At 46.0% G+C, this 23,608-nt stretch overlaps 1 protein-coding gene across 4 annotated transcripts in view; it reads left to right on the forward strand.

Annotated features, from left to right (window-relative positions):
* LOC146859178 (GPI-N-acetylgalactosamine transferase PGAP4-like) overlaps positions 1-23,402 on the forward strand; it is a 42,651-nt gene extending 19,249 nt beyond the window's left edge. For 3 of the 4 annotated variants that reach the window (XM_085649851.1, XM_085649854.1, XM_085649853.1), the window contains exon 2: positions 18,759-23,402. In XM_085649851.1, coding sequence (XP_085505977.1) covers positions 18,872-20,077 — 1,206 coding nt within the window. In that variant the 5' untranslated portion in view covers positions 18,759-18,871 and the 3' untranslated portion in view covers positions 20,078-23,402. Of the gene's footprint in view, positions 1-17,815; positions 17,944-18,758 lie in introns of those variants that run through there. The other variant, XM_085649852.1, reaches the window with a different exon arrangement.
* The last annotated feature ends 206 nt before the right edge of the window (positions 23,403-23,608 follow it).

A 23,608-nucleotide genomic window follows, 5' to 3' on the forward strand; every position in this document is an offset into this window, starting at 1 on the left:
TGTTTCATGTAAGTGGGCTTTTGCTTGGATGGCTTTGCTCTGTTGGATTATGGCCGCCTGCAGGCAGAACATTTTCTCCACTAGTGTTTGCCTCCTTTAAAGCCGTTTTTTTCATGCTCTGTAGAACGGTTCCCTCTAAGCAGCGCTTTTCTCGCTTCTTTTATGAAATAGCGTATCCCTGCTGCTAGCTGAATTATTGTAATCCACATTGTCTTCTCCCGCTGCGTGTCTGCCTGTCATTTACTGCGACATCCGATCCCTGTTTGTATGTCACTTGCAAACACATCCCATGCTCCCCCGCAAATCATCTACAGGGTCTTTCCATAGCAGCCTCCATGTTATCGACACACACGTTCCATACCAAACTGTATGTCATCCACACAGACGCCCTATACCACTCGGTATGTCTTATGTAGGGATTTCCCATACCAGCTCGTATGTTATTGATAGGACACCCGATTCCTGCCTGTATGTAAACCCATAATCGGCACATCTTCTCTGTAACTACAACCCACCCCACACTTTTATTTCGATTTTAAACAGACGAGTACAGCGTGAGTTTAATTTTCTCTTGGTACTTCTCAGCTCCGTTCCTTTGGTTTTGGCCATTCCTGACCAGCATGGACAGCTATCTTCGATAGGGGCAACATGCCTCCTCTGAAGCATGTACACCTGGTCATTTTTCATATGGCCGCTGGACCATCCCTTAAACATTTTTCTGGTTTTAACTGCCCTCTGTGTCGGGGTCTCATCCCACTATTTATTACACATGGCATATTCCCGAGGGGCTTCGGTCCACCACGTAAATGTGTTCCCAATATTGTGTGGCACACGGGTACCCTTCCAGCAGTGTACACCCCAGCCCCCACTCCACCCAGGTCTCTGCCATGTTTGCCCAGTACCAGCCTGTCATTTGTGTTCGGTATGCAACTTGCCTACAGAAGTCACGGTTAGGCTGCTTCACAAACTGGGGTGGGGGTGGTGCTTTCTCGCCATTGTGTGCTTCTGGTGTTGTTTTGTTTACATGTGACAACTTTAGAGCGGAAACTGTGTACCTTATCCTTAATCAGCAGGAATAAGTCCTAAAAGGCTGCTGCCTCCGCAGAAAAGGAAGCTTTGTCTAGTGTACTACAAGGAATGCTCCATACAGCAGCGTTACCTCTTTGTGCTTTTAGGATGGCGACACTGGGAGCTTTCTCATTTGAAGGGGGTGTGGGGCACGCGCTTGTATTGATAATATGGAAAAATCATGTACGTGTTTACATGCAGTTGGAGAGCAGGAGCAGAGCGGATGAACTATGCATATGTATGGCTCATTAGCATGTATTCTGACTGTGCAAGGTTTGCAGGCAGGCGGTGATTTTCTTCCTTTGTGTGAGGAGCTCCAGAAGATGGTAAGTACTTCATGCTGATTCTTTGGAAGGTATTGTTCTGCTTGGGTGTGAGAAACTAATGCGCACTTCCATTGATAACTGACATGCATGAGATGAGCAGACGTCAGTTTCTGTAAAATTCTCAGCGTCTGTGATTAACATTATCCTCACTCAACACCACCACAGCATCACTTAGCACAATTACAGCAACACTCAGCACCACCACAACGTCACTCAAGCCCACAACAAAATCACTCAGGGCCACCACCGCAACGCTCTGCACCACCACAGCAACGCTCTGCACCACCACAGACGTCTTAGCGCCTAATGCTCCCCTTTCTATATTAGCAGAATTACTAGGTTCTACTATAGGAGGTCCTATTATGAGAGGTTCGATCAGGGGCGTTGGCTGTGCTAGGGGTAGTATTATTAGAGGAACTCATGTTATGGGCCTGTCTATTTGCGGAAGAGCTTACAAGTTGACCAACCCCCTTGCCTTTCCCCCTGTTGTTTGACGAGCCAGGGCTTGGCGTAGAACAGCCAGTGGGGCCAAAGGTTTACAGCTTACTGTTGCCTCTACCTTAATCAGCCTGGCTTCTACCATTGTTATTTTTTGTGAAATTGGTTCTAGTAGTACAGAAATCATTGTTTCTAATCTACCCCAAAAACTCCCCTCTTGTGTGCTATTAGCAGGTTTAGCTATCTCAATGTGGGGGATAGTATTAGGAAGGCCCTCATTGGGCTCTTTTTCGCATATGGCATGTCTCGATTTCTTCCCAGGTACTCTTTGTGCAGGTTTACATTGTTTCTGTAGTCCTCGGCCCTTCCTTTTCTTGGGAGTTGGTTCAACTGTGCTTAATTTGGCTTTCTGACCTCTAGTAATTACTTTGGCTCTGACAGAGCTACATTCTAAATCAGAAGATACAAAAGAGGCTATTTCCATCACGATATCCAGTTCAGCACATGATGGCGAACTGATCCGAAGGGAAGGTGCCTCGTGATTAGTCGGCAAGCTAGAAACGGTAAGTACAGGGGTCAAAGAAAGTCTATTCTGAGGAGGGAGAGGCTCAAGGGATAATCTTCGCTCTGAGTTTAATCTCATTAATGAGGGCCGATTCTGCCCTCAACAAGAAGGCGTCAAGAGTCCCTACGATGCCCTGACCTACTCGAAGCTTTCGCTTACTCATTTTGATCAAAACAGTACAATATAAGATATGAATGATACTAATCGGTCTTTACCATAGACATTACAGATATCCCCGTAGCCAAGTTCTTAAGAGGGTGGCCCTGCCCAGCCTCGTTCAGTCCCGGACGGGCACAGTTGGGCCTGCCCTTGGCCCGGGCGCCGCCAGCGCGCGTCCAGCGCTGCGGGAGCCCGGCAAGGTTGTTATCGCGCCTCCTGGCGCTTCGGATGACGTCGTCGGCAGGCATCTCCCCACGCCTGCTAAGAGATGTAGTGCCTGGATGCCGTTCCACTCAAGGCGGGATGTCTATGCAGGTAAGCCGTTCCCCTCACGGCTGTTGTGGAAAGTAGGAAGGAGGCCATTCCCCTCACGGCAATGTCCGCTGCCAGATAAGCACGTCCCGTGCTGCGGGAGCCTGGCAAGGTTCTTATCTCGCCTCCGGGTGCTTTGGATGATGTCGTCAGCAGGCGTCTGCCCACACCTGCTGGGAGATGTAGTGCCTGGGTGCCGTTCCCCCTCACGGTGGGATGTCTGTGCAGGTAAGCCGTTCCCCCTCATGGCTGTTGTGGAAAGTAGGAAGGAGGCCGTTCCCCTCACGGCAATGTTGACTGCCAGATAAGCGCGTCCAACTGTATTCAACTGGACCATCAATTAACTTTCTAGGGAATGTTCTCTCAAAGGCATGGAGGCTAATCGCAGGAACATCTGATCCAGTCTCTAATTTCACCTTCAGTCATGCAAGTACTTCCTTTTTTCAACAGCATGGGCTCCCTGTGCAACTTCGAGTCTTCCTCAGACTCATTATTGCTTGTGTTTCGAGCCTAGGGCTCGGGTGCGCCCTCGCTGCCTGTAGCCTAGGGCTTGGGTGTGCCCTCGCTGCCTGTAGCCTAGGGCTCGGGTACGCCCTCGCTGCCTGTAGCCTAGGGCTCGGGTGCGCCCTCGCTGCCTGTAGCCTAGGGCTCGGGTGCGCCCTCGCTGCCTGTAGCCTAGGGCTCGGGTGCGCCCTCGCTGCCTGTAGCCTAGGGCTCGGGTGCGCCCTCGCTGCCTGTAGCCTAGGGCTCGGGTGCGCCCTCGCTGCCTGTAGCCTAGGGCTCGGGTGCGCCCTCGCTGCCTGTAGCCTAGGGGTCGGTGCGCCTTCGCTGCCTGTAGCCTAGGGCTCGGGGGATCCCTGGTTGCCTGTAGCCTAGGGCTCGGGGAAGCCCTAGTTGTCTGTAGTCTAGGGCTCGAGGCACCCTCATCTGTAGTCTAGTGCTTGTGTACCTACAGCTTTCAGCCTTGTGCAGCTCGGGATGGTAGGTTGTTATCATACAAGGCAGCACAGCAGCGATGTTGACTCACAGGGAAAGCAATCACTAGTGTAAGTATTCCTTCCTTGTGCCTATTGAGACTAAGGCAGTGTTAATTACTTCCTTATCTCTTCTCTATATAAAACACTTAGGGCCTGATTACGATGTTGAACGGAAAATAAACCTCCTGACTCGCGGTCGGAGGTTCCGTCAGACCGATTATTATGCTTCTGAACACCGTTCGGAAAGTCTCCCATTTACTTCAATGGGAGCCTGTGTTCCGACCGACACGACAGGCTCCCATTGGAGAAAAGGGTGGTGGTTTTGGAAAACCTTGCACCTTGTGGCAGGCACCCCATGGTGCCTGGCACACTGTGCATGGTTCTACAGCGGGCTCCCTACCGGAGGCCTCAGGATTATGGGGGGCTTGCTAAGGGTCCCCAAAGTCAGTTTCTGCCAGCCTTTTTGTGTCAGACGGTCTGAGTCGGAAGGCTGTCTGAATCACCTACTGTAATACGTGGGTCGGGATCGCGGTCTGTAGAGCTGTACAATTTGGCTTCCACAGATGGATTTTCCGAATGCCATTCAGAACCGATTCGGAATGACCAAACTGTTACCTTTCCATTGTAATCGGTCGGTCGGAAATGTTTCTGACTTGGTCTGAAACATAGGTTCTGACACGGTTTAGGAAAATCTGAATGCCGTTCTCAGCTTTTCCGGCCGACATCGTAATCAGGCCCTTAGTCTTTTTGTTCGCAGTCCTGCTTAGCGGCAGTGCAGCAGAGTACTTTTCCTTCACACTCCTCCTCCTGCAGAGTTCTTAACCTCTGTCTCAAAATAAACTATGGAGGAACACTGCAATGGGTGAGAAGTTCTGCTTTAAGTTATTGGGCTCACGTGGTCTGCATTCGAAAGTAAAGAAGGGGGTTAAGCAGCCTGCTGCAGACATGTGTATGCATTCAGCAGGCTTCAATTTACAGCACTGATTTAATGTCTCAGGTGGTTCAAGCACGTGCTGTCGACATGCTTGAAGCGTAGTAAATGGCTTTCAGGCCACATGTGCCTGCTGCCGAGTATTGTGAGTAACCTGCTGGGGAGAGAGCTGTGTTCTATGGGAAATGGCTCAGTGAGTTGATGTGTCTGTAGAAGAGTCCCTTTGTGTAATATGCAGAACATTCGTTCTAATACTGGTTAAAAAAAGCTCACTGGACCCTCTGCAAAAAGCTGCATGTAAACTGCAGGACAGAGATTTGATCTCTTGCAGGATTAAACTCCTTTAAGGTTGATAAAACAATATTCCATTGAGTTGGTGATATCTATAATTCCTCTGCTGGGCTGCTGAGTCTGACTGAGAGATGTGAGTGTACAGTGGAGTCCTTTTGACTTGCAGCACCAGCTCTAAACAAGCATTTACAATGCAATGGTCTCGGCATTGTTAAAGTTACAGCTATTGGCATTGCTCATGACATTATTTTTGTTTTTAAAACCTCTCTCTCTCTCTCTCTCACAAAAATAAGTCTTATTTTTGTGAGAGAGAGAGATGTTTTAAAAACAAAAATAATGTCATGAGCAATGGCAATAGCTCTAACTTTAACAATGCCGAGACCATTGCATTGCAAATGCTTGTTAGAGTTCCCATTACGTGAAAACAATTTACCGAGATGGGCATCCCCATCCCGACGTTAAAATATTACTGAGATGTAGCATTCTTTATGCATATTGCTAGATTAGCACTGGCAATCACTCAGGCAGTAGGCCAACTCATTGCTCTTTTTTCCAGTATACCACCTTAGAGTTGACCCAGCCATATGCAAATCAGCCTTGACCTTACTCCAGTAGGAACAGTCCAGCCCAAACTGCTTAGCCAGGTCCTCTCTAAGCTGGACAACAAGCAGCCCAAGACCAGTTTTGCACTAATTAGGGCTCATAAAGTCAGGTGCAACTTGGTTCCTGTGGCACAGTGAGCAAAGGACCCAAGTCTGGGCATACCTTTGGCCACTTAGTGTATTACATCAAACACAAACGGTGATGGGAGGAGGGTGCAACAGTAGTCGACTACACCGGAAAGACGTTTTGAGGATGTAAACACTTCTCAGAAGACAAGCTCTTTGACTACAGCCGACCTGCAATAGTGTGCCAAATGGCATGACATTTCGTGCTTGTGTAAGCGAGTACGATCATCGTGTCTGACACTGGGAGCCAGAGGTGCAATGGGGAAGGGTGGTGGCAGACATCGCCACCTCACGGTCCCGTAGCCTTGTTTATAGTCCATCTTTTCTGTGCAGACCACCCAAAAGCCTCTGCTCAAGGTGTCCTCTGCTTCCCACTCAGGAAACAACATGGCCATTCCTGTAAGGACTGCAGCTTTCCCGTCCTAACATACCTGGCACCACGGCTTCCGCCCTCCAATACCGCTCAGGACAAATTCATCCACTTCTCTGGACACCGACACCACTGCACACCGAGATGGCGAACGTACGTGGGGAGGATGACGTAAAGCGCATTCAGAATGAGTCGCTAGCGTGCGACTAGACACCGAAGACAGACAACGAAACGTCCTATAACGCCTGTGAATCCTACTTCAAAAGACCGCTCGATTGCCATATTGGATCGAAGCTATTTCACGCTAATTTTATTTGTATGTATATATTTTTGCGATTTAATATTGCGCACTCATTACCCAGAGGTGATAGAGCGCTTTATAAAGGCGTATAAACTGATTAAACAAAGGTGTTACACTTTCTACAATAGACAAAGAGCATCAAAGTGCCATGGGATATGAGATCAAGGCAGAGAGGTAAGCCTTAATGCACCAATCATTGTGGAAACTCTGAAGATGAGGCGTGTGGAATGGAGAATATAGAAATGAACAGAAATATATTTAAAACAAGCATTAACAAGCACACCACTGCCTAAGCACACCACTGCCTTTCTCCGAGGCGAAGCAGAAATGCCTCGGAGAAAGGCAGCGGCGTTTCCGGATTCGGGGGCGTGTTTTGCTTTTCTCTCCTCTTGCCATTGGCTGGAGGAGATAATTAGAAAAGTTGAAAAAAACACGCCCCCGAATCCGAAAAGGACGGGGCCTCTTCGGAGTGACGGACCTCTTCTCCAATGGCTGGCCAGCATTCAAGAGGCCAGCCAATGGAGAAGAGGGGCGGGTTCAAGCCCCTCTTCTCCAAGTCATTATGTCTCGCGAGCGAGACTGCGCAAGTGCAGCCTTCGCTAGCCGAGACCTAACAAGGACACCACTCGAGCTAAACGATGTACTGATTCTTCTAAGTGACGTAGGTATTTCAAGGGAGTTATCAGCTGAGATGGGAAGTGTGTGCTTTTTTTGGGGCAGTTAAAGTTTTTTTTTTTCTTTATGTGGTCTGGCTATTTTTATAGTCTAGATTTTGGAAGCCCTTTTTTATCTGAAAGATTTTTGCACATTTTGTAGCCGCCTATCTTATACCGTGTTTAATGGAAGTTTAAAATAATGACTTGCATGTTTACAGTGCTTTCTGTCACAGACTGGGACCATGTAGCGCTAAACAATACAGAAGTCCCTATTCTCTACTTCATCACCAGGATTCAGTGTTGTGGCTCTCTGATTAGGCACAGACCCCTGCAGTGCATCAAGTACTAGAGGTTTCATAATTTACCATAGTACATTTCCCTCTGATTAATGTAACTTTCATATATTTTTCATTTAAGTTGTGCCTTTTTCCACATGTACTTACCTGAACGTAAAAGACAGGAAAAAAGTAACTGAATATATATATATATATATATATATATATATATATATATATTCACTTAAAAAACCATAGGTTTCACACATGTTATAGTTAGGTGGATATTTCACTCGTAAAAAACCAATGAAATTCCCCCGTTATAGTTAGTTCAGATAACTATAACTCGCGCGCCCGCAATGCACTGCTGATGACGTAACATATTACATCACTCATGACATGGTCAGTGACATCACTCATGACATCACTGATGACATCATCCTTGTGATAGAGTGGCGGTCGCGCGAGTTATAGTTATCTGAACTAACTATAACGGGGGAATTTCATTGGTTTTTTCCGAGTGAAATATCCACCTAACTATAACATGTGTGAAACCTATGGTTTTTTAAGTGAATTTGCAAGGTTTTTTAATGCTAATTCTTAACTATAACGTGTATGAAACCTATGGTTTTTTCAGTGAATTTGTACGGTTTTTTAAATGCAAAGTTATGTATGTATTATTTTTTATATATATTTATTTTACAATAAACTACGTATTAATTTTTTTTATTGTTTTGGTTTTTCACCGTGCGCGCACGGTGCGCGCACCCCCGCGATTTAAAAAAAAAAAAAAAAATTAAAAAATGTTTCTGCCTTCGGGGTCCTTCAAGGACCCCCTGACAAAGGAACTCTCTACCCTGCCCCCTTTTCACGTTCGCCACCTTCCTTTTTCACTCTCTCACTGAAAACAAACCAAATGGCGGCCGACACTTCCTGATTTCGACCGATTCGAACGTTGACTAACATGTAACCACCAATCAGAATTACGCTCGCGCACGTTAGGGTGCTCGCACGGTACGCGCACGGTACGCGCTTATAGATATTTATATGCTTTTAAATGCTATTTTCTCAGGAACTACTGAACAGATTGACACCAGACCTGCGAAAGGCACTTCCCTGACCTGAGGACTACCTCTCTGCCAAATTTCAAGTATTTCTGTTCAGCCGTTCGGGCTGTACCTTCGACTAAAGGTCCTATGGGAAAATGCATGGGGAAAACGTGTTTTGGGACCCCCCTTTTTTCTCGGCCCCCACTTGACGAATCGCCCCGAGGCTTTCAGGGTAGGAGCTGAGCAGAGCGCCCTATTAGTTTTGAAAATTTCGCGAGGATTCGTCAACCGGCGCCAAAGTTAATCAAAATAGAATTTTCAGATTTCCTATGGAAACACGGTCCTAACTATAACTATCTACTGGCGACCGCCAGTAGATAATATATATATATTGCCTACTGGCAGTCGCCAGTAGGTAGTTGTAGTTAGGACCTATTTTCCATAGGAAATCCACAACATTCTATTTGGAATAACGTTGGCGTCGATTGATGAATCTTCGCGAAAGTTTCCAAACTTTTGGCCAGCTCCGGTCCGCTTCTATCCTGAAAATTTCACAGTGATTCGTCAAGCGGGGGCCGAGGAAAAAAGGGGGGTCCCAAAACACGTTTTCCCCATAGGACCTGTTGACGCAGCTACAGCCCGAACTGCTGAACGGAATTACACCAAATTTGGCAAAGAGGTAGTCCTCAGTTCAGACTCGTGCCTTTTGCTTAAATGGTGTAAATCCGTTCAGTAGTTCCTGAGAAAATCAAAAGTAAAATCACATATATATCTGGGCGGAGCCTAACCACACATCTCATTGTGAGATCTGATTGGCTGTCAGCACTTCATCCAAGAAGTGTTGGCAGCCATCTTGGGACCAATATACATGATAGCACCTCATAAAAAAGCTTTGAAGTTAATAGAAGGTTTTAAGACTTTAGTTACATTATAAATCATTTGTTGATGGTACCATACTCGTTTTAGGAATTGTGGTGTGTTCTAAGGTGATTTTACCATGTGAAAAAGGCTTCTGCTGTGATATCATGAATCCTGTTTGAGAGAAAGCTATTTTCTCATGCTTTTCCCACAGAGGTTTGGAAGCTAAACTGAGAGCATATTTTTTGTAAATTCACATTATCTTTCTCAGTCATGTGAGAATGAAGTCTGACATTCTCAGTAAAACATGTACATCCATCAAGGGCAGAGACTGTCAGTTGATTCCTTTGTGTTCTACTGCAGCTTCCCAGAGTGTTCTAAAGAACAACTAGAGTGCTAACAGTCCTACTTATGACAAACTTATGGCACACCTGAAGCCATCTTGGTTGGAATAAAGTGGTAACTCTTAAAACATTTAATTTAAAAAAGAACAAAATGAGGGGGTTCCTTTTGCCATAGAAATTATGATTAGTGCTGCAGAAAGATAAATTAGGGCATATTTTGACTTCTCAAATCCTCTTCTATTTCATTAAAAAATTCTGACATGCAGACTGAAACATGCACTTTGAAAACCAGCGGCAGACTTCCCTGGTGAGCAGTAGCTTTACTACAGTGATCTAAAGAGCAACTAGAGTGCTAACATTCAGAATTTATGGCAAATGTGTGACACATCTGAATGCCTTCTTGATGGAACCAAAGTAAAAAACTGAAAGTATTCCCACTGAGGAGACTGCAGTAAATTAGGAAATTAGGAAACTTCATAACAAATAAATCTCCCAAGATGGCCACCAGAGACAAAAGAGCCCATATGTAGCCCAAATATCACCCAGATGTAGCCCAAGTATAGCCCAATGACAGAATGTCCTAGAGTGTGCTCAAAAACAACTAGAGCGCTTACTGTCTTACTTATGACAAAAGTATGGCACACCTGAAGCCATCTTGATTGGAATAAACTGGTAACACTTAAAACATTTAATTTAAAAAGGAACACAATGAGGGGGTTCATTTTGCCATAGAAATTATGATTAGTGCTGAAGAAATAAAAATGAGGGCACATTTTGAGTGACTTCTCAAATCCTCTTCTATTTCATTAAAAAAATTCTGATATGCAGACTGAAACATGCACTTTTAATACCAGCAGCAGACTTCCATGGTGAGCAGTAGCTTTACTACAGTGATCTAATGAGCAACTAGGGTGCTAACATTCAGAATTGATGGCAAATGTGTTACATATCCGAATACCTTCTTGTAAAAAACTGAACGCATTTCCTACTGAGGAGACTGCAGTAAATGAGGAAATTAGGGAAACTTCATAACAAATAAATCTCCCAAGATGGCCACCAGAGACAAAAGAGCCCATATGCAGCACAGATATCACCCAGATGTAGCCCACATGTAGCCCAATGACAGAAGTGTGCAAAACACTTATTTTTTGTGTATTTGCAGTTTTATATAGTACAGACTTGTCAGGTATTGGAGTGCTTTACATGAGCATTGGTTACATCACACAAGATCAAATTCATTTTGGTTGTAGACATGGGGAGTTTAAGTGATTTGACCAGAATCACAGAATGTTGAGCTGAAGCAGAAACTCCAACCTGGTTCCCCAGTTGCAAAGTCTGCAGCTCTGGAAGTAACACCACACCCTCTCCCCTAGGTGCAACATTTAATCAAGTGGTCAACTGGATAAAAAACATAAGATTACAAATAATTTAAAAGTTCCTTGTCGCTATTTGAAAACTCAGAAAATATGTCCTCATTTTAGTTTTTTAGAGCACTAACCATAATTTTGATGCAAATAAGACCCTCTCATATATGTAATTTCTAAAGGGAATACTCTAGGTATTACAGTTTTGATTACATCAAGATGACGTCAGGCGTTCCACACTTTTGTAATAAATATAGAATGTTAGCAATCTAGTTGTTCATTGGGATACTGTTGAGAGGCAGAGGCCAGGGGCACGGACTCTGAAAATTGAAGGCCGGTAGGAGAGTGCAGAGGCAACAATTTGACCACACTGGGCAGGCAGGAAGGGCAGTGGCAGCACAACAGACTATGGAGGACAGTGGAAAGGGGGGCAGGGGCAACAAACCAACAATACAGGACTGGCAAGAGAGGCTGTGGCAATATAATAGACCATTGTGGGCAGAAGGAAGAGGCAATGGTAGTACAACCATACATGCCAACAGACCCGTTTCAGCCAGGAAACGTCCAATGTTTTTAAGCTCAAATGGGCTTTATTTGATCTGTCTCCTGTCTACAATCTCCACTTTTTCAATGTAACTCAAAGGGGAAAATCAATACCCCAGTTTTTTTCCAAATCTCCCTCTTACCAAGTTCAAAATGTTCGCAAGTATGGTACATTGGATCATGGTAGTCAGGAGTTGGGGTAGGGACATGGACTCGGATAACAGAGCCTCCTCGTGCCCAAGGCAACTCGCCTGCCCCCCTTTGCGTGCAGCATCACAGGTCACTTACTCTTTTAATGCACTTCGACCACTCAATAAAATGTGTTACATTTCATACAAATCTCATTTTAAAACTGCTGTTAATTTTTGTGTACAGTATTCTCTGAATCTCTTCTTCCGAGTTGGTTATTAGTCAAGAGGGACGTCTGACTGGGCCAGCAGCACCTCTTCCTGTTTCAAAGTCCTTGTTTTATTGGTTTACGGTTAGAGGGCGTGTTTGTATTTCACAACAACCCTCGCTCCAGAAACCATTGCCTTGGTAGCGCCTTCTCTTCCTCATCCCCACTAGCGCTTGTTCTGTGTGGAGTCCGGCAGGTAAGGCCTCTTGTAGCCTCTGAACACCTCATGTGTACATATGTGTTGTCTACTGCTGAGCAAAGGCGCATGCGCGCACACGGCTTTAGTGTGCACCACTTTCCAAAGTACAGGTTCTACAGTGAAAACCTCATTAATACACGGGAAATCTACACATATATCGGTTTCTTTTTGGGCATTCGGTTCTTCGTAGTTTTGCTTCTGTGTCTAGTGTTGCACGGCAGATCTCTGCACTTTCAGTGGCCGCACCCTGATTGGACGTTATCTCTGTGCAATCCGCTTTCGCTAATGACCTGTTTGTATTGCAGCGTTTCACGCCTCGTTTCTGAGCACCGTAAATACGTTGAGGTTATACAGTGTGAGGGTACTCCAATCTTCACAAGAACAGCAGACCTCCACAGAGACCTAGGCGTTGAGATGTTGGACGACCATCTCCGCAAACTCAACAGGACATTCTACAAAGGACTGGATCAAAAAGATAACCCACTGATCAGGAAACTTGCAGACATTTCTACAAACCCATTTGACCGCTACCCGAGGCCCATCGAAGCGCTAAACTTGTGAAACTGAAACAGCAACACAGCATCCAAAAACCCATCACTGCCTGAGGGCAAATCGCCCCGGCAGGTACCCAAAACTCATCAATGTCAGAAGGCAACCGCCACGGCAGCCATCAAAAGCTCATCACCGCCAGAAGACATTTGGCAGACGAATACAAGACTCTGCGACAAAACTTGCTGAAACTTCCGCAACCCAAATTGACGGCAACCCGCGGCCTATCACAGCGCTGACCTTGTGATCCACCCTCAACTGTGACAAAGCGTCACACATCAATAAGACCACCTAAACAGCGACTAAAAAACTCAAAATGAATGTGGAGTAATGAGGCTATCGCCTCGGTATCCAAAAACTCACCACTGTCAGATGGAATCTGACAGGCGAAAACAAGACACACGGACGAGTGTGAGGGTACTTCGTGTTCCGACTTCGGAAGGAGAAAGGCTGAATCGTCGTGCTGGGATTCAAGTGTGACCTTCCTGTCACTGCACAGGTCGGTGGTGAGTGGCCGCTCTAGGCCATTCTGAGGCTCACAGATGAGTAATACTGATGTTTAAAATGAGTATGAAATATGGATTCTCTATCAGGTTGCTTTCATTTGCAACTGGACTGAGTGCCAAGGCTTTTTTTGTTTGTTTTCTGTGCTTCCACTCCACCTCGGGTTGCTCGTCTAGCGTGGTTGGGGGAGGGGCGGCAGTGTGTCCTCCTCGTCTGTAGCCTCGTGCTCTGTGCGCCTACAGCTACTGACCGGCGATGTTGAAAGCAAGGGAAACTCATATCTGCCCATAGTTTGTGGCCCCTGCACACCAGAAATGACGGAAGACCCAGCCCAGGCCAGCAGTACGGTCAAACCTGCTACTCTCTTTAAGTGGGATAAAAAAAACTGGGGGATCTCTCCAAGGGCCGTATTAAATGTAATTAGGGGCGTGGCTAAAAACACGTAAGCCAAAAATCTGTGCTTAGCATAGTGTGCAGCCAGACTTGTATTTTGCTTATTCTGTCATTGCATCCAGATATATGATACAACAAGTAACATCATACCTACAAGTCAGGACTATTGGCTTTGTCAATGGTTGTTAGTAGCAAAAGATAAATATGTAGCAACTGTGGCTTGTATATAAAATTGAGAAAGCTTCCACCGAAAGCCCTGGTGACACCGCGACAGTGCTGCTGCTCCTGAGTCTCAGAAAGTGAAGGGAAATCCAGAGGGAAAATGACTCTCTTAAAGGACTTCCCTTCCCCTACAACTCTCGCCTGGCATGCATGCCGTCGTTTCTCCACTAGTGATAAGCGAGCAACGCACACTAGTGAGAAGTGAGCAGTGTCAGCAGCGCACATGATGCTCCTGCTGTCTCGAAACGGGTCTCTATTGCGCTCTGTTTTGTGCCCTGGCACTTATTTCCGGACTGCAGTGACCGCAGGCAGTCTTTGATAGGGCACAAATGTAGAGTCCGATAGAGACCCGTTTCGAGCCCCCCTTTAAAAAAAACTACCGGTGCTCAGACCCGTCCCACTTAAAGCCCTGCCTGTTCCTAATAATTCATTCTGCATCAAGACGGCGCCTCACCTGAGGATGTTCCTTCCTTGTGCCCATTCAGACTAAGGCAGAGTTAATTACGTTCTGATTAGGGGTGGGCGGAATATGCGAAATTCACTTTCGCAAACTATCACGAAAATGTTAAAAATCCCCGCAAACACGTGGAATTATTGCGAAGATGCAGAAGTATTTTCCCGCCTGTTCGTGGTATTTTCTGCGTGATCGCGGCTCGCCAACTTACCCATGCGGTTGCTCACGGGTGCGAGATCTCAATCATCTCATACTCTCGCGGTACATGATGGCGAGAAGAAAGACGTGATCGCGTGACAAATGACGTTAATGCGGGCGCGAACTGTCGCAAGACAGCGCAAATGGCTACCAACAATCCAACATCTCGTGGAGAACGCGACCGGATCGGGAAAACTTGTCGGCGAACGCGGGGTTTCAGGTAAGGTGATCGCGCGCACGCGAGAATGTATTCTTTTACAGCGCGAGCAAGAAAACAATTTCCGGTAAGATGTGGATTGCGGAAATCTTGACATTTTCGCGCTCTCCGGAACGCGTAAATGTCAAATTATCGCAATTTCTGCGAGCGCAACGGAATTTTAGCCCAGGCCTAGTTCTGATTTATCCTCTACATAACATACTTTGAGTCCTTTTCTTCACAGTCCTGCTTAGCTGCGGTGCAGCAGAGCACTTTTCCTTCACACCCCTCCTCTTGCAGCGTTCATAAGCTCTGCCTCGAAATAAACTATGGAGGAACACTGCAATGGTTGGACAGTTCTGGTTTAAGTTATTGGGCTCACGTGGGCTGCATTCGAAGGTAGAGAAGGGGTTAAGCAGGCTCCTGTAGACATCGCTATGCATTCAGCAGGCTTCAAGCTCGAGCACTGATTTAATGTCTCGGGTGGTTCATGCACGTGCTGTGGACAATCTCTGGTCACAAACTTGAGTCCTAGTAAATGGCTTTCAGGGTTCATGTGATGGCTGCCAAGAAGTGTATGAATGAAACCTGCTGGCGAGAGATCTGTGTTGTATGTGAAATAGCTCAGCGGTTTAATGTGTCTGTAGAAGAGCCCCTTTGTGTAATATGCAGGTCATAAGCTCTAATGCTGGTTAAAAAAAAAAAAAAGCCCACCAGGCCCTCTGCAAAAAGCTCATGTAAACTATATGAGATAAATTTGGTCTCTTGCAGGTTTAAACTCAATCTGTTCTGCTATCCAGTGGCGGCTGGCAACTACCGACAGGGGGATGGTCACCCGCAAATAAAATTGAAAAATGATCACTTACCTAACACGTCCTCCTTGATCCTTCCCTCGGACCTATGTTTTATTGACTGAGCAAACTCCCTCAACCAGTCCTGGCACTGCTCACATGCTTGTAACCCGCATGAGAGCAGCGTCCTGATTGGAGGGAGCGGCCTCTCGGCTCTCCCCAGTGCACTTGCTCTCAACTCAGCTGTTTTACAGTTGGGTTGAGAGGTTTAAAGTGCGCATGTCGGGCTGGCAGTCACAAGACGGCCAACGAGACATGCACATTTTAAACCATGGACAGGCAGCCCTCTGCTCACCACTTCTCCCTGCTGCCACTCAGCAGGCCCCGCCCCATCCTGACACTGTTTAGGATGGGATAGTGAAAAATAAAATGGCAAATAATTTAGTTTTTTAAATCTCTGGGGGAATTTAAATGGAGCGACGCTCCTCCGCTGTAATGGAGGAGTCGCCCTGGCTTTAAGGTTAATAAAATAGTATTCCATTGAGTAGGTGATAATTCATTCCTTTGGGCTGCTGAGTCTGACGGCCAGATAGAGGTGAGTGTACAGCCGAGTCCCTTTGACTTGCGGCACAAACTCTCTGGAAGAAACACCACTAGAGCCAAACGATGTACTGATTCTTTTAAGTGATGTAGGAGTCTAAAAGGCCAGGTGTCCCTCAATTTACAATAAAAGCCCAGTGGCTGGTCCGGGACCTATGACCTTGTTTACTGGTTGGCTCTAGCGCGGCTCCTGGCTTTTCAGGCATCGTAATCTGCATTTCCAAAAGCACTGAGGTGGGATGTCAGACACTGAAGTTTCAATCCATCAGTAGATTTTTAGAGCGCTACTTGTCACCTGTGAGGGTATCCAGCCACTGTTTTTAATTTTCTTTTATTAAAGTCAAAGCCATCTCTCCTAATACTTGGTTGAAAATAGTCTGAGGCATACCACTCGAGCTAGCAGAACATTTATTTAAAAAGCACTTTTTAAGTGCAACAAGCAACCATACCCCATTTTTTTTTAAAAAATGTAATTGAATGTCAATTCCTACACGTGGAGAAAAATGCCCATATAACTTACAATAGGAAAAAAAGCTTAACTGTTCTTTTCATATTTCCATTTTTTAATAGAACTCAAAGCAAGGCGGCCTCTTCTGGACATCCTCTCTTTTGGAAAACCTGATTACAATTGTCTTAGATTGCTGCATGCAATCTGTAAATGGAAATATACGCTACAGACATATATTTGCTTATATAATACTCCTTGCTAAATTTAATCTCGTCTGGCTGTAAAGGGGTCCTGATAACGTTGCGACAGCCATTCTAATGATAAAGTAACTTTGATGAACATTGCCAACGATAGCTATCCCCAACTTATTTTTCCTGGGACTTGGTCCCTGCGTTTTGCTATTGAGCCCGCCCACCCCGCACTGCGCATGCACGCTGCTTCTCCTCTGAGCACACCCATTTCATGAGTGTGGACTCCACTCATGCATCTCTTGGGGGTACGCTGCACCAGGACCGTCTGCTTGGTCCGCTATGGTTTGTCTGGTTCCAGATACCGAATCTGCACACTTTACTCTTTGACAGCACCAAATAAACCGAATACAGTCGGTTGGCAAGGTGGGCGGGATCTGGAGTGCTTGGCATGCCCATATATTTTTATTTTTAAAAAAACTTTTTGGGAAAAACCAACCGACCCAGGATGGTTCATTCCAAGATTTGAAATGTGTCAGCAGAAGTGTAAGGCAGGGAGTCTTCCGGGCTGTGAAACCAAAGAAGAAGCCCACAGCTAAACGACCCTTCTTGCCAGGGTACCTGCCTGCAAGAAAGAAATGTAGATGAGCGCAACTGGTCAATCTGCAAATGTAAAGGTGCTTCGGAACCAGTATTGGCTTTAATTGAAGGAATCACTTGAGGCTTCCTGAAGGCACAGATGCATTAATTTTGAGTAGTATTGCAAGAGAGCTACCAGTTGAGTTGGCAAGTGCGTGCTTTTTAGAGGCAGGTAAAAAATGTTTACTTTATGCACAGTCTGGCTATTACTAAAGTCTATTTTTTGGAACCTTTTTTTATCTGTAAGCTTTATACGTATTTTGTAGCAGCCTATCGTATACCGTGTTTAATGCAAGTTTAAAATAAGGACTTGCATGGTCATAGTGCTTTCTGTCACAGACTGGGAACTTGTAGCACTATACACAAGTCACTGTTCTCCTCCAATAAAGGTAACTCCCCCAGGCGCACTCTTCCGCGTTGGTTATTAGTCGAGTGAGACGTCTGACTGGACTGGCAGCACTTCCTCCTGTTTCAAAGTCCTTGTTTTATTGTTTTACAGTTAGAGGGCGTGTTTGCATTTCACAACCACCCTCACTCCAGAAACAATTGCCATGGCAGCGCCTTCTCTTCCTCGTCCCCACTAGCGCTTGTTCTTTGTGGAGTCCGGCAGGTAAGTCCCCTTGCAGCCTCTAAACGCCTCATTTGTACATATTACTTATCAACTGCTGAGCAAAGGCGCGTGCGCGCGCACGGTTTATTATGCGCGACTTTGTAAAGTACAGGTTGTAAAGTGAAAACCTCATTAATATACGGAACATTTACACATACATCCGTTTCTTGTTGGGCATTCGGTTCTTCGTAGTTTTGCTTCTGAGTCTAGTGTTGCACGGCAGAGCTCTGCACCTTCACGGGTCGGATCCTGATTGGACGTTATCTCTGTGCAATCACCTTTCGACAATGACCTGTTTGTATTGGCGCGTTTCACGCCTCGTTTCTGAGCACAGTAAATACGCTGAGGTGATAGTGAAATGGTTGTTCGTGCACCGACTATGGGAGGCTGACTGGCCGTGCTGGGATTCAAAGTGTGACCTTCAGCCACTGCAGAGGTCGGTGGTGAGTGGCCGCTCTAGGCCATCTTGAGGCTCACATTTGAGTAATACTGATGTTTAAAAGAGTGTGAAATCCTATAGAATATGGATTCTCTATCCGGTTGCAAATGAAAGAAAACCGGACTGTGTGCTGACAGTTTTTGTTTTTGTTTTCTGTGCTTCCATCTTGGGGTGCTCGTCTTGCATGGTAGGGGAAGAAGAGGTAGGGAGGGGACAGAGGCTTTGTTGTGTGTTGGGATTGTCTGTGTATGATATTTGGGAGAGTTGCACATTTGCACAGTTACAAAAGAGACACTGTTACAACTCGACATGTTAAAGCGCTTGAGTCTGAGATGGGAGCTGTTTAGTAATGAACCTGTGTCCTTCTCTTTCCTAGACCTGTTATGATGGAGGCCTGAAGATCCATGGGCCGGCTCCTGACTGACTGCTGCAAGAGAAACGAAGACCCACCCCCAAGAGACCAGTTATCAGCAGGCCTAACCTCATATAATGCCCCTGTGGACTCTGCGTACCAGCCATAGAAAGCGCCCTTGGCTTGGCACTGCCATCCACTTCCTGGTGCTCACAGTGCTGACCTTTCTTGTTTTTGGCCCTTTGATATGCCACCGTCTCCTTTACTCCTACTTCTATGTCCGCAGATGGCACTTGGACCGCATGAGTCAAGACTTCTTGCACCTGAACTTGGAAGATGCACACAAGGCTGTCCAATACTTTGCCAATTTTCACCTGCCTGCTAACTCCTCCCCGGTGTTGGCAATGGACGGCCCTCGGCGAGCTGCAGCCAAGCCGTGGTTGGTGATCACCATTGTAACCATCGGAAGGAAGCCGGAGTTCCATTACTTGTTGCAGGTGGTGTCCCGTTTCCACCGCCTCCTTGCGGAGTGTGGCGATGCTTGTCAGCATCACCAGCTATTCCTCTGCAACGTGGATCCAAATCCAAGGACGCATGAAGACGCCATGCTGCTTGCCAAATTTATGCCCACGGTCGAGTATTATAGAAAAGTAACGGGCAATCTGGACACCAATCTATTTGAGAAGGAGAAGCTGGACTATTCCTTCTGCTTAGAGAGGACCTTAACGACCTTTGACCCGGAGTATGTGCTTCTGGTGGAAGATGATGCTGTTCCTGTACCAGATATCTTTCCGGTGTTAAACCAACTGCTGCTGGTGCGCTTCCCTGAAACTCCACTAGGAGGTGCCCTTTACTTTAAACTTTTTCACCCTGAGCGACTTCAGCGCTACATTAATCCAGAGCCAATGCGGATCCTGGAGTGGGTGGGCCTGGGTATGTTTGCTGGGACAATCCTCAGTTGGGCCTATGGAAGGACTCTAGGGCAACCTGGACCCAGTTGGCCAACGTTTATCTTTTTTGCCCTGTACAGCATGGCACTGGTTGAACTGGTTGGGCGCCACTACCTGCTTGAGCTCCGCCGGCTGTCTCCAGCGCTGTACAATGTGGTGCCCGTCACGGAGTGCTGTACGCCCGCCATGTTGTACTCCTCGGAGTCCGCTCGCCGGGTGCTAGCCTACTTTGCCAAGACAGAGTGCCGCCGTGGCTTTGCCAAGGACACTGCACTCTACTATCTCCTACGCCATTCTAGCGAGCGGGCCTTTGTTGTTGAGCCCAACCTGGTGCAGCATGTGGGGCTTTATTCCAGCCTCCGGGGGGGCTTTGATGACCCCAGGCTGCTCTGATGTTGCCTTTAATCATGGAGTCAAATGTGGCACTTACCTAAGACCATGAGCTACTTTACAAATGTAGTATGAACAGCACTAACTTGTGAGTACCTAGAAAGGTAGAACAATCCTCCTCCATGACCTGGCTCCGCTCTGTCTAAAGGCGCGGCATTGGGGATAGGAGGGGATAGCTCATCGCGTCAAGAATGGGGAAAGTGGACCTATGATCTGACATTTACTGAAGGAGAAGGAAGCACACAATGTGATGTCATTTATAGGTGATTATCAGTAACTCCAAAAGACGATAATGGACACAGATTTCAGAGTGTTTATGAAAGTCCAATTAGCACACTCCAATATACGGGTTCCAAGTATGTTTTGCTTTTCTGAATCTCCCTCACAGCCAACAAGCTGTTCTCCAACCGATTTGAAAACTGTGCCCTCTAGTTGCCCCTCTGAAGCTGAGAAATCTAAGAGGCTGATGATGTATGTACTAAAAAAAAAAACATTAAAAAAAACCACAAGCTTCAAATTATCACCAAAACATTGCCAAAGGAGAGGACAATTGATGCAGGGAAGAGATGTGGATGCTCTTTCCAAAAGACAGTGCCTTAATGCAAACCAGCACCCTCCTTCTGAGGGCTGTGCAAAGAGTAGTGGAAGAGAGCGTAGTAACAGCATATGTGTTTACGTTGTTTTTATTTTTGGGGAGATACTGGGCTAGCATCAACGTGCATTTGAAGTTTTACTGAATAACAAGATTCCAATGGCAGGTGAGAGCTAACCTCCCACATGACACCCCTGGTGACCAGCTCTGTACATCCGTATGCACAGTGTGGCCACAATAGACTGCATTGTTGTGGCCCCGCTAAGTGTGGATTAGATGGTCACATTGTCCGATACCAAAAGGTGAGGTTTAAAAAAAATCTAGCCCAGTCATTATTTCACGCGTTCCTAGGCAGTCGAATAGGAATCCACATTTTTTACCTCTATAACAGAGAGCAGAGAGCTATAGCTTCCAATTCAAACAGGTATTGGCAAATAATATAGGTCAGGGCTTTAATAAGCTGACACATGCCAGCGCAATTGGCTTCGCTAATGCATGTGCAAACGCGGGGTGGCTAGGTTTGAATGTCTTTGACATACGTCCTCATCGCTTGACTGTTTCAAGATGGCTGATGCTTTTAGAGACATTGGCACTCTTTGAACGGTAAAGCATTGCTAAAGTATGCCAAACAGTCACAGGTGGCAGCACTAGATAGTGGTGTGGCGGGCAAATGGGTGGTAGGTGGGTGACTGCACTCATTAAATAAATAGGCACTTACCTGGTAAAAGTCCTCTTTGCTCCGATCTAGTTTCTTCTTCTCAGCTCTGCTTCCAACGCGGGAGCCTCAACAGCTCCCCTAACCAATCCTGGCACCGTTCGCATACGGTTAACCAGCATGAGAGCCCCTCCATGATTGGAGGGACCAGCCTTCCTTTGTTCTCCCGAGGGCACTGAAGGCCTGGGCTTGGTCTAACCAGCTATCTTATGACAGCTGGGTTAGAGGTGTCAAAGTGCACATGTGGCTATCCGTAGCAAGATGGCCGGCCAAAGGGATATGCGCACTTTAAACTGCCCCGCCCAGTCCTGATGTTCAGTTCGGGGCAGGTAGATGATTAATAAAATGGAAATAAATTGACTTTATTGCCATTTTATTATTCATCATCAGGCTTTTTTTGAGGCATTTTTCGTTAATTGGGCGACACTCCTCTGCTAAAATAGAAGAGCCGCTCCTAATGCCAAACACATTCAAAATGTTTTATGGCCCTAAGCCGGAGCAGTGACTTTTGAAAGTGTGTCTCCCTAAGTAGGACAGGTGCCCCCAGACGTGATGCCCGTGCCCAATGTCATGCGAACCATGCTATACATGGATGATAAGCCCCAACTAGGGCAAAATCGGTTCAGGGTCGCTTATGTTCTGGTTCAGGGAGAACCGGGCAGTTCAGGTTGGACTGTTCCCATTGGAGCAGGGTCGAGACTGATTTGCATAAGCTAGGTCCAAACTGAGGTGGCATGGTGTACAAAATGATGGACTGGGATGCTGTTCTCAGTGTCTGAGATTAATTCAAGCATTCCATGCATCACTTTTTTTGTATACTTTATTGCACAGCAGTACAAGCAGCCAGCAGGGTAAGGAAGTGGTCAGTAGCAATATTTCAAGAGCTGCCGGGACCCTCTTTAAAATGGAGAAAGGCACATACACAAATCTGGGTGTCTACAAATCCAGACCCTTCTAAATGTTTGCCCATTACTTTTTCAATTTAATTGCACTTTGCCTTGGGCTCAAGATGTGCAGGTTAATTACCAAACAGCTCTAGATTAGATGGCATCCATATGCAGTAAATAAGTGTTACTTAGACTTGGCCTTGCGTTAGCCTACGAATTATACCACATACCACCCACGCTAACGAGATAGAATAAATATGAAGGTAAACCAAGACCATGGTGCCATCCCTTCGAAAAGGTCGACCCTTCTCTTTTGACTTTCTTCAATCACAATTGACCAGAGTCACACTTTCCCAGCATATTCCAAGCCAAATGAATGCATTTGATCTTGCTTGTGCAACCCGTTACCTCCACACCACTGCATCGACAGATGAGCCCATTGAGGTAACTATGACCCACCTCGACCTGCAGTCAGCAGCATCTTTTTAGAGTGGGTTTAGAATGCTTAATCCATCCTATCACAGTCACATCAAGCCCATGGCCAAGGTTGACGTCAAGGTCCGGTCATTGTAGGGGTAAGAGACCTCCGTGCAGATTCAGGATGAGAAGTACATTTATTCTTCAGGTCAGACTTTGCCTCCTTCAACATCAGACCTCGTTGACAAAGGCCTAGAATGTTAAAGACCAGTCTGGTAATCCAAGTGGACGCCTGCCACATGCCTCTGATTATTTTAGTAGCTACACTACACTTTGCTTAATTTATTGTAACTTTGAATTGAAAACTTGTCCATGTTATTTTTACTTCTGTGACAAAGCTGTGCACTTTATTCTAAACCTCATAACTATATTTTTTTGTACAATTCTTTACTATGCGTGTGAAAGACATTTCAGAAGTACTTACAGATAGCCGCATCTTTGTAAAAATGGACTTAATGGTTATGTACCTTGATGTGTAACTCTTGTTCTGTAGATAATTATGCACAGAAAAAGAGAACCATGTGCGGTGTTTGAGAATAGTTTTCAATGAAGGATACCTGTGCACAATCATGCAGTCTGTCTATGAATAGGATCACCCGTGAGCACAGTGCACTTGGTAATAATTGGACTTGTGTTGAATAAAAACAATTTGATTAATGTGAGTTGCAGTGTGGTCAAGGCAAAGGATGCACATGATTATATATTCCTGGTGCTCAAATGCAATCAGAGGGCGGTTTCGGTTTTGTCCACTTGTGTAAATCGGGCCATGGGCTTGCTGTGCTCTTCATCCCCGAAGTATAGATGTTAACTAATGAAAATAGCCTCCAGCTCAATACAGTGGGACCCTTTCTTGCCTACTGCCT

The sequence above is a fragment of the Triturus cristatus genome, chromosome 3_2, assembly GCF_964204655.1.
Source record: "Triturus cristatus chromosome 3_2, aTriCri1.1, whole genome shotgun sequence".
Lineage (NCBI taxonomy): Eukaryota > Metazoa > Chordata > Amphibia > Caudata > Salamandridae > Triturus > Triturus cristatus.